The sequence below is a fragment of the Lepisma saccharinum genome, chromosome 23 (genome assembly GCF_977018435.1).
Source record: "Lepisma saccharinum chromosome 23, izLepSacc3.1, whole genome shotgun sequence".
Lineage (NCBI taxonomy): Eukaryota > Metazoa > Arthropoda > Insecta > Zygentoma > Lepismatidae > Lepisma > Lepisma saccharinum.
The window spans coordinates 6,819,877-6,839,539 of NC_139251.1; the positions used below are offsets into that span (position 1 = coordinate 6,819,877).

General features: G+C 37.8%; 1 protein-coding gene across 1 annotated transcript in view; it reads right to left on the bottom strand.

The window, feature by feature from the left end:
• LOC145977875 (uncharacterized) overlaps nt 1–19,663 on the bottom strand; it is a 469,373-nt gene that overhangs the window by 222,198 nt on the left and 227,512 nt on the right. The window contains exons 7-8 of the mRNA XM_083110208.1: nt 6,819–6,944; nt 5,788–5,910 (exon numbers count right to left, since the gene is read on the bottom strand). Of these exons, the coding sequence (XP_082966334.1) occupies nt 5,788–5,910; nt 6,819–6,944 (249 nt within the window). The remainder of the gene's footprint in view (nt 1–5,787; nt 5,911–6,818; nt 6,945–19,663) is intronic.

Consider the following 19,663-nt stretch of genomic DNA (forward strand, 5'->3'; position numbering starts at 1 on the left):
TTCCGTTATTAATGTGAAATTGAACAACCAATATAAAATACTTGCAGCAATAATTAACATCAAACTATCTGACTACGCTGAAAATATTATAGGAGAGTATCAAAGCGAATTTAGGACCAACAGAAGTACTACAGATAGCATCCTGATGATGCGTTTGATTTTCGAGAAATGCCATGAACATGATATAGATTTGAATCTTTTGTTTGTTGATTTCAAGCAAGCCTTCGATTCAGTATAGTTCAACAATATTACAAAGGTTACAAGAAATCGGAATACCAAATAAACTAGTAAGACTAATCCAGACGACAATTCAAAACACTAGAGCCTAAGTTAGAATAGAAAATGTAAGATCTGACTTGATATGATGACAGGGATCCGCCAAGGAGATACTCTTTCAGCAAAATTATATAATTTGGCTTTGACTTCAGTAATTAAAAAATTAGATATAAGAGGAGATATCAGTACTAGACTAAAACAAGTCACAGCATAATGTAGAACTAGAAAGTTAAATAACGGTGCAGACATTATAAGATATATTAAAAGTCAAAGAATGAAATGGTTAGGCCACGTACAAAGAATTTATAAAACGAGAACTATAAAACGCATTAGTTGAATAGTTCAAGTCATTGCTTACGTCGCCGAAGGGTAGACAATAAGCAAGAAAATATGCTGTCAACGCTCGCCCCCCTCCCCGCCCCTACTTACCGCCCGCGTTTCAGTAAGGTTTGCCGAAACTATGCTGCTACCGTGTGTTGTGAAGTTTCTTACCTAGTTGTTATTGTAAATGAAGTAAGAAAGGTTAAGAAACAAAAGTCTGCTGGTGTTGAATTTCGAAAAAAGAAACAAGAAGAGGAAGGAAAGGCAAAGAAATATCCTAAGTTCCATTTCTTTGTTAAACCTCACGTGTGGCACAAGCTACAACTGAAATAATTTAAGATGTGATAATAATATTCCATCTGTAATTTGACTCTCAGGGGACATCGAGAAGATGTAACGAACGTTCAAAGTAGTTCTGGTAATTTTTACTTAACATCATCGACTTGTTAGGGAGATGTGCCCCACTTCTTAAAACTCATATTGAAAATTAGAAAGACGAGACAAAATACTTAGGTCCTACAATTCAACATGAACGTATTATACTGCCTTCAAAACAGGTGTTGAGTGGCATAATGGATGACGTTCTAAAGGCACCATTCCCTCCTCCCCTTATTTTATGTACAGCCCAAGATATTACTAAAATTGATGAAATGTCAGTTGTAACAAGATACGTCAATATTAAACCTGAAGAAAATATTCTAATAGGGGAGACATGTTTTGGATTTATTGAAGTTTCAGACCAAATAACTCCAAGTTTAGTACATATAGGTGTAGTATAATTTAAATGTATAACATAAATATAAATGTAGGTGTGAATCAATATTTAGAAAATAAAGTTTTCTTTTCTTAAAGTTGTGTGGGTGGGGCGCAGAGCATGTGGGCAATGTTTCCTACGAAGTCGCATTGTGACTAGACTTTTCATGGAAGCGAATCAAAAAATGTCTTCTATATTGTTCTCTGAACGCGGCTGCTCTCATCAACCTCCAGCAGAAGCGAGACCTATCTTTGGTGACGCATCGTCGGCTGAGATCAACAACAGCTACGAGCCATGTGTTCGAGTTTCGATTGAAATCGTACGCGCTAAAGGAGATTTAAATGTAATGTTAATTTTAATGTTCGTAAAATGCTATTATATGTTGCAAGACAACTTGAAGGCTTATTTCTTATTAAAATACCTATTCTAAATGCATGAACCGCGGTAGCTCAGTCCTGTCCACCTCCGTGGTGGAGTGGTTAGCACAGCACGTTGCAATGCCAAGGATCTCGAGTTAGAATCCCGGCTGGATGTTTGTGTTTGTCCGTAATGAGAAAAACCGAGAATGTTAGGTTAGGTTATTCTTAAAAAAGAAACGTCGTTTGGGCGTCTAACTATCATGCGGGAGACCCGGTTTTCGTTACCGACGGGGGAAAAAGAAGATTTCTTCCACCTGTTGAAGAGGTTTCGGCGCCCACCCAGCGTCGTATAAAGTGGGTACCTGGAGGAAACTCTGGGGGGTAAAGGCGGCCAGGGACCTGGTCCTGATCACATCATACTCAACTTCGGCCGAGATCAAGAAAGTGTGGGGCTCTAACTACACACCTCCTATACGCCTTCATGGCGTGGTGCAAAGCACAAGGGAGCACTTTACTTTTTCTCTTTATTTGTTTTATTCTAAATGTAATAAGAACTTTTCTTGAAAATGCGTTTTCAAGTGGTAATATAGTACGTTAATTAAACAATAATTTTGTAATATTTAACATAAAACAAGTGAACATAATGTCTGTATTTCTGCTCCTGTTAGAAACGATACCATCCCTTGTCTTCTGCCAGCAAGAATTCTTGTAAATACATATGAACAAGATCATCACAGTTGTCCTGAGCTTTCAGATCGAAGCGAAACTACAGGCCACAATATACACAAGGATTTCAAACCGAAGTGATGACACGCACCTCATTAAGCTAAAGGAAAACATTCACCGTGTATGCTCGAATAATAAAGTACTAAGATGGACGGTATTGAAAACACGGTCCAGTTGGAGCGAGACGTGCAGTTTGCCGTGTCGTTTCAATTAGAACAGTTGCATATATTTCTTAATATTAGCTTCCAAGAGACACGTGCTGCTCCCTTCCTCTTCTACATTCTGTCCCGGAAATCCCCCGGAGAGAGCGAATGAATACAGGTCTCTTGTGCAGGTAGTAACTCGAGAATACTCGACCAATTAACGCGTGAGACTTAGCAGAATTGCGCGGCCTAGCTCCAAAGATTCCCCGGACACAGTACAGAACAGTGTCAGACTATGAAGAAGTTAATCTTTGCAATGATTGCATATCACCGAACACTTTAGCCCAATTTTCCTACAACTGCAAGGACCCTTGTGGAGCGTTGAAGGCGTTTACAGATTATAATGTGAAGAAGCTTTGGCGGTGCTGCTTTCCTGTCTCTTTACACTTTATGTTATACTTTCAGAGAGTGGTACAAAGAGGATCATAAGGAGAAGACTTTTTGGTTTTCCACATCGCTAACTCATCAGCTACAACGGATACGGAACAAGCTTGTACTCTGAATAGGTCTTGTGATTTCTTAGTAAAATATTATTTTATATAAAAACTCTGGAGAAACTTGATACAATACATCTCTGATTTTCACTTCAGAAGTGACTGATCCGGTGATTATCTCTCTTATTTCGTTCAAACTTGACATTTGCCAAATACTCAACATTGAAGACATTCCAACACCATGAGCAGCGGAAGGATTGGTTTTCTTGTTCCCTGTAATTGTTGACTTTATAACATGAAAATAGGATACGGTGGGTGAGATGAGAATCTCTGGCACCAGAACTGAAAGCCTCTGCTTATCCCTTGATTAAGCATGCTAAAAATCCACTTAGCATTGAATCACTCACTTTACTGCCATCCCACACAACTCTTCATGGAGCGCACCAATCGTCATATCTGACCAGATCAGGGACCAAAACTTTTCTGATCGTGTTATTGTGGTTTAAATTGTTGTTTTAAGTCTACTTTATGCACGAATAGGCTAATCGAGACTGGATCTACAGTTAAAAATGAACTCCAAGCCACTGTGTAATGTGCCTCCACCTGGTATCGAACCCGGGACTTTTTGATTAGATTAGCGTTTTGTTCTTAAATAACCCAATTAGATAAAATCAACATGTTCCTTTAGAGATACCTTGACTTTCAGCCCAAACATATTATCTCCCGCTAACAGATGACACTAAACTATTTCCTATAAGGTACTGCATGTAATGATAAAAGCTATTGAACCATAAATGACATTATTAAGAAAAAACAAATGTAATAAATCCAGTTTTATAGAAGAGATATACTGCAAAACATCACGTAAAAGGTGCTTCCGTGAGTTCATCACTTGCAAAACAGGACGGGAAAATAACGTAAAATTTCTAGCTCATCAAGCACCCAAACGGATCATTGTAGAGGAAAAATGTACAGAGCCTTTTTTGTAGAGTATTTTATGTAGATTATTTTTCGTCATAACCGTCTTTTCCGTAAAATGCTTTCCAAGCGAGATAGTTGCAAAAACTGATTTTGGGGGCCATTTTTCAAAGATGGTGGCCAAATCCGGGTGGTGCATGAGTGCAAAATTAATATGTTGTTAAGAACCCTCTTGGGAAGATAATAACATTTGTTCCAGTTTTCCCCGATTCTTGTCGTTATTGGAGCTCCTTATTGACTGGCCTAATGTCGGGTTAGGATACAGGCGACAAAACGGGCTTTGTTTGAACCTTCTTATTACCGAAGTAATGCACAAACGACAAGACAAATTGATTGTTCGGACATAAACTCCTCTACACGTTTCTGTGGTTTTATTATATCATTATTACATAAAATGTATATTTTTGACAATATTTTGTTGCAGGAAAAATGATGTTTTTAACGTGTATTTTCCCACTATATTTATTTAAAACTTTGAAAATGTCTCTGAATTTGGGATTTTCACTGAAATTCAAATAAAAACAATCGATAATTTATAATTGCATTCACTTCTTTGTACTTGTAGATCTCCAAAGGGAAAGCATAGACCTTTTAAAAATTTAATAACATTACCGTTTTCCTCATGCATGATAATCTTTAAAAGTCACAAACACAAACGCCCCATATTTTTGATACTCTGTGCGGTTACACACGGCATATATTGGTTAAACGAGACTCAAGCCCCCACCATGAGTCATGGAAAACTCTTAAAGCCTATTTACCTAATAACTCGCTAGCATTCATAAACCCTTTCCAGGGCAAGAGGGCACGATCATTCCAATCTTATCCATCCTTACCGATTTCCTTCACGTCCATCTCAACATTATCAACATTACTTTTAAAGCCTGTCCTTCATATTGCAAACCGAAAAGGGTAATTATAGGGCTAAAAAAATATATGAAAAGGAATTTTCGTTAATGGATTTACAATATACAAGTAAAGGAGCGCCCGCAAGAGCGGGCAGGAGCACTTCCCCCCCCCCCCTGCGAGTTATCTGAGAAATGTTCATTTAAGTTCAATAAAGTCTGAACTTGTATGCAGCGCAATGTATTGTCAATTCAATTTGAATTTTATGATTTGTAAAGTATAATAATAATAATAATAGTAATAGTAGTAATAGTAATAGTATATTTTAAGTGCTGAGCACTGTATACAACCTAAAGCAGCACTAAGCGACATACAACTCACACAAGTGCAAGGATAAAATTTGCAACACCTTCTGCTATTCCTTTAATAATTAATTAAATAATGCTGGATAGATCAACGGCCAGATACATAACAACGTCCAGTTATTACAATTAATCAGCACACATCATGCAATTGATTTATTAGTGTTTAGTTCACCACCATTGTTCCTATTTACTGAGATTAAGGAATTTTGTCTCATGTTATATGTATTTGGGAACTTTGTAAACAATAGCTCTAGTGAAATATTCGCTATCGATCAGTGATGAGAGCATATTATGCATAAATACACTTAACAATAATAATAATTATTATAGACCTATTAATAGCGATAATAATAATAATAATAATAATAATAATAATAATAAAGTTTTTATGACTGGAGGGCAAGATATGAAATCTTCCTCTGCCCACCCTGAGAAAAAAATCCGCAAGTGTCCTTTGAACTATTTTCGTAACAGAGAAACTCAACTTAGAAAACTTCAGAATGTTGTTAGAGAATTGGAACTCACAGCACATTTCAACGTCTTCGTCGCTTCGATCGCCGCAGTCGTTGTTCCCATTACAGAGCGTATACCTCGAGATGCATCTCTTGTTGCTGCACTGGAACTCATCCTCGTTGCATTCAACAGTACCTTGACAAGAAATAACAGAAAATCGATGGATGTATTTACGTCACTTTAATATTAGTCAAATTATAAGCTAATGTAATTTTCCCAAAATTCTTTACTACCATTTACCCTAAGGATCTTAGATTACTTTTTTGTGAGAACATGAAACATGGGATGTTGAGGGAAAGTCGATTCATAGTAATCTCTTACTAGATGACAATCTTCACTAAAAAATATCACACGGCGCGGCGGCGGCAACAGAAGAGACAATTTTTCTTTGTTGGAAGAAAAGTTTATTGATTTTGTTATTGGAACTGACAGTTTTGTATTCCCTATACATTGAAACTGATCACCGAAACAATATTAACAATTATTTACAAATACAAAATGTTGTTAGTTTCCCAAAAAGAGGACATTTCCCCATTTTCCTGAAAACGATTTCTAGGACGATTTTTAGGACCCAAAAGAGAGGACACGTCCAGATAAAAGAAGACGTCTGGTATCCCTAAGCAAAAAACTATCGCAATGTTCTTCGCTCCCTCTAAATAAACCTAAGTATAATTATTATTAAAAGCATTATCGGATAGAGGAGAGGTTAAAGGATCATATCATTAGGGAGAATGTGTAGCACTCTTCGTTTTATTATAACGTAGCACACAAAAAAGCTTTATGAGCTTCAGATAGCACCATCCTGAATTTGCCACCATCTAGCGGCGAGAAATGGAACTGCAGGGAACAACTGCATTACAAATAAAAAATAGTTTCTTTACAATACTTTTTTGAAAGTGTTACCGGACTTAATGTACACCCTGTATAAAGTTTCAAATTGGTTGATACTACATGAACTTCAGTAAAGTTTTATAATGTGCTTTATCAAACAGAATACTCCAAAACAAATATGTCATTTCAGTAAGATAAAGAGGCGTACTTACTGCAAAAGTCAACATTTTCATCACTCCCATCACCACAGTCGTCATAACCATCGCAGCGATACTCAGGTCGGATGCACTTATTATTGTTGTTACACTTGAAATAGTTTCGAGTGCATTCGTGAACTTCTGAAAAAGTTAATATAATTTTTTAAATTTAATGTGTGCTGAAATTTCAAAATCTTTCTCCAAGAAAACGGAACCCATATATAATAACTCAAGAAGAGACTCATATTAATAATTAAACTTAGGACTGATCCGATACCGATGCCGATATCGGAAAGTATCGGTTGGAATTCATCTATCAATACCAACCGATACTTTCCCGGTATTCTGATCTTCCACCGGCTCCGCAAAAGTGGCGTGGATTTGTATGTATTTACAAATTTTTTGAATGCCTAGCAGACCTTTCAGAATTTGATCATGTGTTTTGGGACCCCCTGACAGAATTTCTTAGCACATAAAACTACATGTTTTCAGTTTTCACATAAAATCAAATATTTCAACGATAGCGCATGTTTAATACATATTTTTCATTCTTAAAAAACAAATTTTACATTTCTGGTAAAGGTAATCAACACTTTAGAAACCTCTGATATGCCTTTCACTGATGCAGTTCGTGAGGTTGATAATGGCCTCAAAGCACTCCGAAAGGTAGGCCGGAAGAAGGCCGACACCATTATACAAAAAGTTGTGCCCTAATTGCGAACAGTCCTAACTACGAACAACGCATAAATGGTCCAAATTGCGAACACACAAAAGTGAGAAATAATCCCATGTCCTAATTACGAACACATGCAATTGAAAAACCTGTTTTCAAACACAACAATCGGTAGTGAATCGGAAAGGCAACTGGTTTGACTAGCAACAATAGCCAACCTTCGGCTTTAAAAATCCCTCCAAGGTCATTTCACCCTTGAAGTCTGTCGACGGAATCTGATTTTCATTCGCGTGTTAAACTGTTAAATGTCTCGAAAATCCCGTAGTGCTAAACTATATGAGGAATTACTTCAACAGGATCTACCGGATCATGCAGTGAAAGCATGGAACCACAAAATCAACAGTGAGCTAGGCAGGCCACATCCAAGGGTAGAATACCTTATAAAGAGCTTAAAGGTTGAGGCAGAAAAGTCCAATGACACGATTATTAGGATGGATATGCACCTGGAAGGTGTAGAGCGAAAGAAGAAATATGTTTTATTCGAAGAATGGCTTGCAAGGAGCACTAACAAATACAAGGAGATTGGTATTATTCCTAAAATTATAAGAGCAGTGTGGCATTTTTTAAAAAAATTGGATTTGAATTTTAGGTAAAAGTCAGTAATTATATTATTGATTGACAGAGCTCATTTCAGTTAAAGATTGTACAGTATGTAGTCGTATTTACAATAGGCCACACTTTTATTAGTAATTTATATGTATACTTCGACGACGACATTAATCGTATTGAATTTTCTACGTTATAACTGTGCCCCATTAGGCACTGACCAGTTTCAAGTGTGGAACTAATTCCCTTCTTAAAAACATTCTCAAAAAAGATACAGGAAGTGTGAGAAGTTGTAGGTCCCAAGGCAGAAAAATGTTTTCGCAATTAGGACACAGTCCTTCGAGGTTACTCCTGTTCAGGCACCAAGTGTTCGCAATTAGGACTGTTCGCAATTAAGCCGGCACCATACAAAAACTCGTTCCCTATTCAAAGGAAACTATGCGTACTGCAACTGCTGCTTTGAACGGTGACCCATCTGCATCGCTCCCAGAGGGATTCACAGTGAAATAATTGGTTGTGCTTAAATATGCAAAGTTGACAACCTGTGATGTGGAACGCACCTTTTCGCGTAAAAAAGCCTTTTTCCAGGACAATCGTCATTCTTTCACAACTGACAACCTACACCACCACCACCATTGCAATGAAAGATTGAAAAGGTAAGACAGTTTTTCCTTCCTTTTATAAAAAACACATGTTAGATATTTTTGTTTTGTAAGTGTATATTTTCACTATTTCTTCGCATAAATATATTTTTTATATTTTACACAAGTTTGTGTTCAAAAAATAATTTTTCGATGACATAGCATGTCATTTAATTTTCTGGTGTATTTGTTGAGTATTTTACTTACACACTAATGTTGATCAATATCTTGAACAGCTTTGAATTATTACAGAATCCGGGTATCGGTATCGGTGGGAATATGCAAGAGTATAGGCATCGGTACCGGTTCAAAGAGTTATCGGCTCAGCCCGAATGAAAATAGTAATAACAATATGTACATGCTTACACATAAAGGGCCTCCCCGATGGCGCAGTGGTAGAGTCGTTGTCTTGTATTCAAGGGGTCCCGGGTTCGATTCCCGGTGGAGGCGCACATTGGCTCGGATCCCACTTTAAACTGTAAGTCCAGTCTCTCAATTAGCCTTAATCTGCATAAAGTGGAGGACATCCGCACCCCCCCACACACACACACGCACAAACACACACACACACACACACACACACATATATATATATATATATATATATATATATATATATATATATATATATATATATATATATATTATTTCATTCCGGGTAGGTACACACAAGAATAAATTATTTTATTGCAAGAACTGATACCTAATAAAGGTGGTACTGTGGAATTGCTGTGAAGGATGAACTGGTTCAGGAATTGTCAGACTACGTCACAGGTTTGTTATAGGTGCCGACGAAGTCCATAGTTAGTGTCTGAAGATGATTTCAAAGGCTCTTGGCATACTTCAAATGGTTCAGATCCTACTGTTAAGGTTATTGCTTTATTAATTTTTATGACATTTTAAGTCCATTGGCATTTATTTTTGAAAGAGATTGTACTTGTACCTATAGAGCGAGTTCTGGAAAACCTTTGTATCACCTAAGGAGTCCGTCAACAAACATTTGAGAAAGTTTGGTTGACTCCACAGTAGAATCCATTAGAGTTCCTGTCTGTTTTCATCGATTACACTGGTCAACAAGATTTTGCTTATTATTGTTTTGTGATGAATTCTTATAGATTTCGACCCACTAAACACGAATCCGGCAACGAGTTTGTCGAAATATGAACATTTTGAAAGATATTAGCATGTTTTGTTCTCTCGCACTGCTGCTTTAGCCACAGCAATATGGGTGTGTTTACTCTTACAGAAGCTAGATGAAAGCACAGTTGCTGTTGATTTTAACTCGTGTAAAGGTTCGAAACTCCCCCTTCATGTCTAATAATAATAATAATAATAATAATAATAATAATATCGTCTTTATTGAGAGGGCGTGTTTCGGCCTCGCGGGCCGAAACCCCGTCTGTGTGGTTTATCTATTTTTTTGTGTGTGTTTTTATCGGTGCGTAGTAAATTTGAAGAGTACAAGCGCTCACCTGAATTCCTACTTTGGCCTTGTGGTTGTGTGTTTCAAGGTTGTTTCTTCGCCACCATGTCTACTACTTCAGTCTGGGTGTGTGTTAATCTGCGTTAAGTTCATTTGCTTTGTTATGGAACAGCATGTCAGCGGGTTGGAAATGCAAATTACATGCAGTCTCGTTCTCTTATGTACGTGGATACTATATTGGGCCCAAGCAAGTTATACATGTCATTGTACCAGGGACAAAATTTTGTGAAGCCTATAAAGCGTACTTTGGAATGGCTGTTGGTGATCTGGACAAACCATGAGCTCTACATGTTACGTATGGTAACTGCAGGTCGACGATGGAACATTGGTTGCGTGGTAGCAGGAAAGGCATGCCATTTGCGATTCTGCGAGTGTGGAGGGAACCTACAAATCATCATGATGATTGTTACTTTTGCATGATCGACCTGCCACATTTCAAGAGAGGGAAGAACAGGGGTCAGCTACAGTACCTTGACATACCATCCTCCCGAGCACCTCTTCCTGACACCATGTTACTGATGATGAGGATAGCAAGAAACCTCATTTACTGAACCAGAAAGAGCTAGATGACCTCATTCGAGACCTGAATTTACCAAAAAATAAGTCTGATCTTTTAGCTTCACGGCTGAAGGAATGGAACTTGCTACTTCCTTCCTGTAGAATAACAAAATTCAGAAAGAGACACCAGGTGTTTTCGTGGGTTTTTTTTCTGTGGAAGAGTCGCTGTGCTACTGTTCTGATATAAGTGGTCTCTTTAGTGCAATTGGCTTTCAGTACGAACCAATTCCATTCGCGTACTCCATCCACTTGAAGGAAAGTTACTGAAGTGTGAAGTTGATGTTGGAGAAAGTCCAATATGATTAACACCAGTGGGATATAGCCTATGTGGTGATTTAAAAATAATTGGTTTTCTTCTTGGGTTACAAAGTGGGTATACAAAGTATTCTTGTTTTCTCTGTCTCTGGGACAGTACGAGCAAACTGTGTGGCCTGTGTGGCTAATTCCAGGAAAATACAATGTGATAAGCGCAGTTTAAATGCCCAGAGAGAAGATTCTCCTACCAACGCTACACATTAAACGGAGGTTGGCAAAACAATTTGTGACAGCATTGAATAGTGAGTCAGCTGCTCTACAGTACATAAAAAATGTTTCCTAATCTGTAAGAGGCAAAAATTGTGGGTGGCATTTTTACAGGACCACAGATTTGTTTCATGCTAAATAGCAATGAAATTAAACAAAATATGACCGAGCTGGAAAGAAATTCTTGGAAGGCCTTCCACAACTTCGTGAAGGGATTTTTTGTCCACAACAGAAGTGAAGCTCTTGACGAACAAGTTAAGACACTAATTGATAGATATAGAGCACTGGTCTGTAGAATATCTGTAAAATTACACATGCTTCATTCGCATCTTGATTTCTTTGGCAGAATTTGGGAGAGATAAGGGAAGAACACGGCGAACACTTTTAAAAGGACATTCAATTCATGGAAGGCAGATAACAGGGAAGATGGGACTGTGCCATGATGGGTGATTACATTTGGGGATTAGTTCGTGACGAAGGGGAAGAGAGTGTTTCCCAAAAAAGACAACGAACAACAAATATTCACTCTTGAGCATGTTGTCACATAAGATTAACTAAATGAAGGGACTGATGAGTAATATTAATGTATTCTGTTCATTTCATTGTATTGCTTTAGCTATTTTTTATTGTTATACTGTTCATTATATATGTAATTTACTGGGTACTGACTGTACTGTGTTTGTAATTTTATGTTTTTCTACATAATACATATGACATATAGGCTACACGTTGCACTTTGAATAAGAAATAATAAACGACCCATATTATCCGGAAAACTGACATTACAGCAAAACCAATGTAATATTCGTGTTCAGCGGGTCCAAATTATGAAAATAAGACTGAAAAATATATGTAAGCAGAAAGTTCATGAAAATTTGTAGACCAGTGTTATCTGTCATTTGTGATTAAGATTAATTGTTTTTATTGATTTTTATTAAGTATCGAGGGGACACTGTTGTTAATTAAGTCAAAGGAGAGTATAAGGGAAGGGGGAGGTAAATGAGTCATGTATGACTTATGCCGTGGCGTAACTTGGAGTTATTGATGTTCAATTAGTGTACAATAGATACTATTATGTATCCCGTTTTCACCCTAATCGAACCGAATTATTGTTCTTTACATACGGGTTACAGCCGGGGATGAATCACGGATGATTCGTGCAGACGTGGGAGCTTGGACTTAATGGCTTTCAATTCGGCCTATTTTAAGGCAATTTAGGCATTTTATGTACGCGAGGATGAGTCACGGATGATTCTTGCAGTCGTGGGAACTTGAAGTTTATGCGTTTTCAATTAGGAAACAATATTCACTAACGAGGACCGGTTTTGGCTATTCTAAGCGAATTGATGGCGTCAGGCGAGTTTTGCATTCTGCGATGACGTAATGTAGCGTCGGTGGTGAATCATATTTGGTATAATTGAGGAGCTCGAAGGGTCCTGCGTAGAGCCTAGAAAATATTAACCAATGGTAGAAGGTTTTAATAAATGAATGAATCAATCAAAGAGCAATGAATCTATAAATAAGGAGCGGAAGACGAAGTGGACCCAGAGTGTTCTCAAGTGTTTATCTTTTAAGACGTGCTGATTTTAGCGTGACTGAGTTGTTGCAGTGAAAATTAAAGGCTTTTTTAACTTGGTAAGTATTTTCTTGTGTATTATATCTTACATCAAGGAAGAGGATTGAATTTTAATATTGTTTTTCTTACTGCCCGGGAAACAAATTTAACCGATTTACATTATATTTTAAAATATTATACAACGAATAGTCAAAAATAACACTAACAATATGTATCCAGGTTCTCTCTCTGAATTCAACGATCGAAGAATGGCTTCCAACTCCAATGACAACAACAGTGCGGTGCTTACTGCCGAATCCATTTAAACCAATTTAATCCTGGGATAATGCACTTCTTCAGCTGAAATTATTAATACTTATTATAACTTTTGCGAGAGGGTAGTTTTTTACGATGATTACCCATATTCTGATCCGACCTTGTTTTGTGAGACGGATCACAACACACTGAACCAAATTGGAGTGAGGAAACCTAATTTTTCGGTGGTTGGTGAAAGGGAGAGGTATGGCGGTTTACCATGTTAGGACGGGAGTAGTGTTGCCCACGGGACGAGACGGGACAGGCTTTTAAAAATTCGAGACGAGACGAGATTGTTCATGTGTCCCGAGACAAACGAATAATTTCGAGACGAGACAGCATTTCACAGCATTTCCACGAGACGAGACAGGCCAAAGTCTCGTCTCGTGGGCAACGGGAGGTTTCTATTGATATCCCAATGCAGGTAGTCGGGGACCCCCAATCTTTTGTCAATTCAATGTTTCAGTTTCAGGGGAGGGTTTTGTATGATGGTGTACCCGAAAGTCAAGTTGGGGTGATTATTTCTGCGGAAGGTGACGACAAGGATGTCTACATCCCTTGGCGATGCCTTTCAGCACAAAATGTTAACATTATGCATCATTATGTTGCCAAAGTCCTGAATAGTAACGAGTCTATCTTTTGTGGGGAATACTATTAAATGCACGGTTCATATTGTGGAACCAACACATGGAAGAAGGAAAAAAAATATGCTCCGTTACTAACATTGAACAATGCTAATCAGGTTTAGCGGGCTGTCACCGTAATTAATAATGATGATAAACTTTGTCTACCCAGAGCTATATCTTACGCACAAGTCAAAATCGCTAAGGATACCAAGAAAATCAATTATTTCCGAAGATATGATAATAAATTCAGTGAAGCCGCTATGCGTTTGTGCCGTGAAGCAGATGTCGACCCTTTCAATGGCTGTTCTGTGGAAGACCTTATGAGATTCCAAAATAATCTTGGTTCAGAGTACCAGATTGTCGTTTTTGCAATGGAAGATGAGAAAAGGGACTACGAGGTGATTCTGGCTACTCTGCTCGCTCCTAAACAAATCAATTTGTTGTACAGTGTCTCTCAAAAGTTTTAGGACAACGACATTTTAAACTAGGCAACCCAATTTACACAAGGCGTTGGTGGGTTGCGTGTAGAGTTAGGCTCAATTTCAGGGTTGCCACATGCACAATAGATATTTATAAAATAGGCGAAAGAAATAAAAACAAGTATTATTGTACAGTAAAATTATTAAAAATATCACTATTATATCGCAAGTGACAAAATTATTTCTCAAAGAAAAAAATAGGTTTTCTAGTATTTCATCGCTGATGAGTCTACAGAAAGGAAAAGAGGTGAGAGAAAACGAAAGATGACACAGGAGAGGAGAACAAGAAAGCGAAAGGAGAAGAGGAAAAGTAGAGGAGAGAAGAAAGAGAGGATAGACGAGGAGAGGAGATGTAGTGAGGAGAATGGAAAAAGATTCTAGGAGAGATGAGGAAAATGGAGCAAAGAAGAGCAAAGAGGAGGAAAACGAGATGAGAGAAGAGGGGAGTGGAGAGTAGAGTAAAGGAGAGAAAAAGAGAAGAACGAAGAGAAGAGGAGAAGAGTGCAATGGAGTAGGAAATCTAAGACAGGAGAGGAGATACGAGGAGTGGAGATGAGTGGGATGGAGATAAGATGCGAGAAAAGTAGGGAAGGCGATATGAGATAAAAGCAGAGCAGAAGGAAGGGAGAGAAGAAGCAGAAGGAGAAGAGAAGAACAGAAGGGACTGAAGAGAAGAGGTAGTTGCAGAAAATATTGTCTCAGCGTCAAGAATTGATGCATTGGTCAAATTATCGACATGAAACATTCAATAACATTTTGAAATGTATTGGAGAAATGCCTTTTGGCTTAGTTCAGAGCAAAATAAAATCTTCCATGTAAGAGTTTTGATTTTACCTGCGATTATACCACTAAAAACATGAATGCAATTTTAATATTTATCCAAATTTTGTACACTTCTCGGTTCGTTGAAATGGAGATTTTGTGATTTAATATTTCCCCTCCCCCCATTGTTAATTCCAAACTGAATCATTACGTTTCACCCGACGTGGACAATGAACACAATGGGATACGTCTAAAACTTACGAAAATGTTCTGCCACCGGAAGGGTTTGAACCTACGACCATCAGATTGACAGTTCTGAATGGTAAACAGTACCCTACAAGTTATCGCTCCTGAAAGTAAGTAGAAGGAGTTGTGCTGACCAATGTGAAATGTAGATGCAACTCTCCTCCTACATGTAATGTGCAAACAGTACTTGTTTGTAACAAAGAAAACGAAGGTAGTACGTCTCGGCGAAAACATTTAATGGAGAATTGCACATGATGAAAACTTTTCAGTCGATATTTGCGGAGGTATCCTTGCATTGAACTCCAGTGTGAAAAGGGGTAAAATTAGTATGTCCTGGATTGCCACAAATATAATTAGTTAATATTTGTCAATGTCTTTGAAGCAGTACACAATTATCGTTAGAGTATCAGAATTCACGATCTTATACATGAAAATATCCCTTTGAACGTGTGTCAATTCATCTATTTGTTTATTTTTTGTAAATTCCATATGCAGAAAAATGTAGCCACTATACACTGCTATTACAAATAATGTTACCATGCTCTTGTTTATAATCAAAGGATAATTAAAAAATACCTCCTAAGGAGGATCGAACCTGGGACTGCTAGCAGCCCAATCGAGAACTCTAACCACTACACCACGCCCTTATCTTCGATTGAAACAACAATTTTTAAGTATTCTGTCCCTCCAGTATTGTAAATGTCGTTGGGTATATATTCCTTTTCCGGAATGTCTGGAGTATCGATGCGCATAGGCGAAAGCTTGTGGGCAGGGCCAGACTGGGTGGGGAAGGGTGCAGAATGCACAATTCCTTTATTAGGCTTGCGAGCTGTCATGTTTACTACAGAACTACTGGACCAGTCGAGTCGCCCCCTCCCGCGCGATCCCCTCACCTCCGCATGTTAATTGGACGAGGCAAAGGATATACATGTAGTTGAATTTATACTTTAAATTTGAATTGCTTTCTTGTAGTGTAGCAGATATCTTCGAGAAATAATTTTCGAAGTGATGAAGAAAAACGAGAATATTGGTAGTTGTGAAAATGTGAGTTATTTCTTCTAACTTATTACTGTGATTACACATTATTAATAGAAAATATCTAGAGGCTTGAACATTGCAGGACGATATTCTTTTCCTGTGATACTGGAACAGACGAAATGTATGTTCACTGACGCAAGTCTCGTGTTCAGAACAGTCTTATGAAATGTATTTGCTGTTGCGTAAGGTAACACGAAATAATTACACCGTTTGCGAACTACCAAATCTGCGCAACGTTAGACGTAAACAGGTGGAAAATTTTATTCATAAAATCAGTTCACATTTGACAGTATTAGTCAAGAGAGACTCGTGGGACACTGTGTTAAGGTGATGGAGTAAATCCTTCTTATTTTTCTTCCTCGAAGAACAACAATTTTTAACGTAGAGCAACAGGCGTTCCGCTCTTTCTTATTTCTTTTAAAATCTTCCACATTCCTTTAATTGGGTTAAAAATAAATAATAATATTGCTTGCATTTCTGTGATTGGCGTAGACCAGGCCCATACGCAGGATTTATTTGAGAGAGGGGCCAGACCCAAGTTTATATATATATATATATATATATATATATATATATATATATATATATATTTATATAATATATATATATAACATAACCCACAGCTCTACAGCCCTTGAAGGGCCTTGGCTTACCTACCGACTGATGGTCTCCCTCCCACACTGTTCCTCCGTCATCTGTTATAGCGTGGAGATCTTAGACCAGTATTGGGGTGACGGGTGATCAGCCCGACGAACCCCCAGCCGATTGTTGTAGGTCTCTCGACCGGGTTACGCTCACTCACTCGGAGCTTCCCAATTTCCTCACGATGGTGGGTTGCCACCGGCCCTATACGTAGGCCGAATAAATTCCGACCAGAGCCGGATTCGAACCTACGCCGTTCCGCAGCGAAATATATATATATATATATAAGAGAGAGAGAGACAGATATTACAAAATAGTTAAAATAGTGCGAGCACCATTGAAAAGTCATGATAATTCTATGTTTAGAAAATAATATATAAATTAAATGTTGCGTACTAGGAATTATTATTACAATAAAAAACATGTCTAATTGTGAGTTTAAAAAAAACAATAATAAAGAGACATTCTCGCATCACGATTGAAGTTCGAAAAAGTTGAGACAGGTATTGAAAGTAACGCACTGTCCTGACTAAATCGCTGAATCGGACGTCTGGTAGCTTTGCATCAATGATTATAAAACTAAAACTAAAACTACCCAATATTGCAGCCAGAAGACTTTTGCGCAAGAAACAGATTCATTTATGTAAGAACAAAATTGAAATTTTTACACATTTCTAAAATCGACGATGTTATTTTCGTAGTTATTGATAGGTTCAAATTTAAATATTTCAGGGTTCGAGGGTGGCATGGCCCCCATGCCCCCCCCTGGGTACGAGCCTGACGTAGACAGTGGGAGAGAAATTTTGGAGAATCTTTCTATTAAATTTATTATTTACATCCACATTATGCTCAGATAGGTTTATTGACAATCGTGAACTTTTCGTTTAATAGATAATATTTGGGTTTAAACGAGGGGAAAACATTGGTCTAATTTCCTTTCTTGCTCTTTTGAGAGAATGTATACTTCTACAATAGCAATTGCGTTCGGAAACGGTGAAAAAAATGACTTGGTTTTCAAAGGCAGGCTAACTTGGTAGCGTAGTTACTAGCTCGCGTTCAAAGTGATTCACGCTATATTCAACGCCGCTTCTTATCGCAAAACACTGTGCGTCGATGCACAGTAGTAGTATCATAAATATGCCTTTGACGCCAACCCTGATTTTTTGACCTCTAAGAAAATCGCACCAAAACCTCAAAAACTCACTTTCTCTCCACGTTCCGCGCCTCATTTATTGCGCTGACGATGTTTCACAGCGAAGAAAAGCAGTGATCAGTAAATGCACTTTCTCATCCTTGAAGGATGAATGCACCTTATCGTAATTTTCCAAGTCCGGCCATGTTTATATATCGTGACCTTTGTAAACCTCTCGGAAAGATGTGATATTTCTGCCACACACACGCGCGCGCAAGCGCGCCTCTCATTATTTCTGTATTGTTACGTGTTTTTTTCTTCAAGCAAACAAACAAACAAATAATAATTGTTTTTTTTAGGATTCCTGGCCCCTAACCCCGCCAGGGTGCGTGGTGCCCAACCAAAAAAAAGGTTCTAACGGCTGCGGTTAGATAACCACACCTGTGTAGAGTTTCACGTGTTTTTTTTTTTCTCAAACTTCCATGAAACTCTACAGAGGACCTCCGTAATGCATGCAACGTGTACTAACGACTCTAGTGTTATTTGATGTTGTATTTTTTATTTTAGTAGTGGTATTTGTACTACTACTGGAGCGGGAAAGTATGAGGTCTTGCCTGTGCTAAAATTAGGCTAAGATGCCTATAAAAGCTTATTGCTTAAGTGTCCTCCTCTATCAAATTTAAGATTTTTGTACAGAAAAACTTTTTGAGAAAGTATGACCCCCCTCTTAGATTGATTTGGCTACACCTGAATTTGCCAGAGTGTTGTCTATAAGTTTGTTAAAAATATGTTCTTTTTTCGACACTGTTTTGGTTTTAGTTAACTACACAGTAGTACACTGTAAAATATAATCTTAAATACTTGTTTAAAATATTTTTGTACTAGTATGTTAATATGTTGATCTGGAATGTTCTGAATTAGGACCAGGCTCAACTTGTTTATCTAATACTAAAAACAATATAATATGCAAAAGTCTTCAAGAATTGCTCTGTGACTCTCTCATTTCTTACATCATAAACATATGATTTTTCACCTATAAGAATAACACTACATATGGTGTTATGAGGGAGTGTATCATGGAATTCACAAATAATTTTAATGTTTGTCCTGTCATTAACCACAACCTGTTTCCTTTTTGAGGTGTTGATGACAAATATAAAGATACCGGATGGGGGTGTTTTTCGATATATTTTTTCGATACCTCTTACTATTTTCGAGATATTTGCAATTTAAGATTTTTTAACGCTGGACTTGGAAAATTTTCGGAACATTTTTTTTTGTTCCATGACGACCTATGCCAATTTTGGTAGGAGAGGACAGAGGACACCTTGACGATGCTAACGGAAGAAATCCCAGCTCTCTATGATCATCATTTCGAAAGTTACGAGCGATGAAAAAAATATTTTGGCAATTGTCCCACCCTTGACCCCAGGACCTCTAAAAACTTTGTACACGTACTCTGCATCACCAATATCGACAAAAGGGTCAACGGGGAGGATTTTTTGCGCTATCTCTCACTGTTTTTCGAGACATTTGCAATTTAACGCTGGACTTGGAAAATTTTTCGACACAGGGGTCAAAT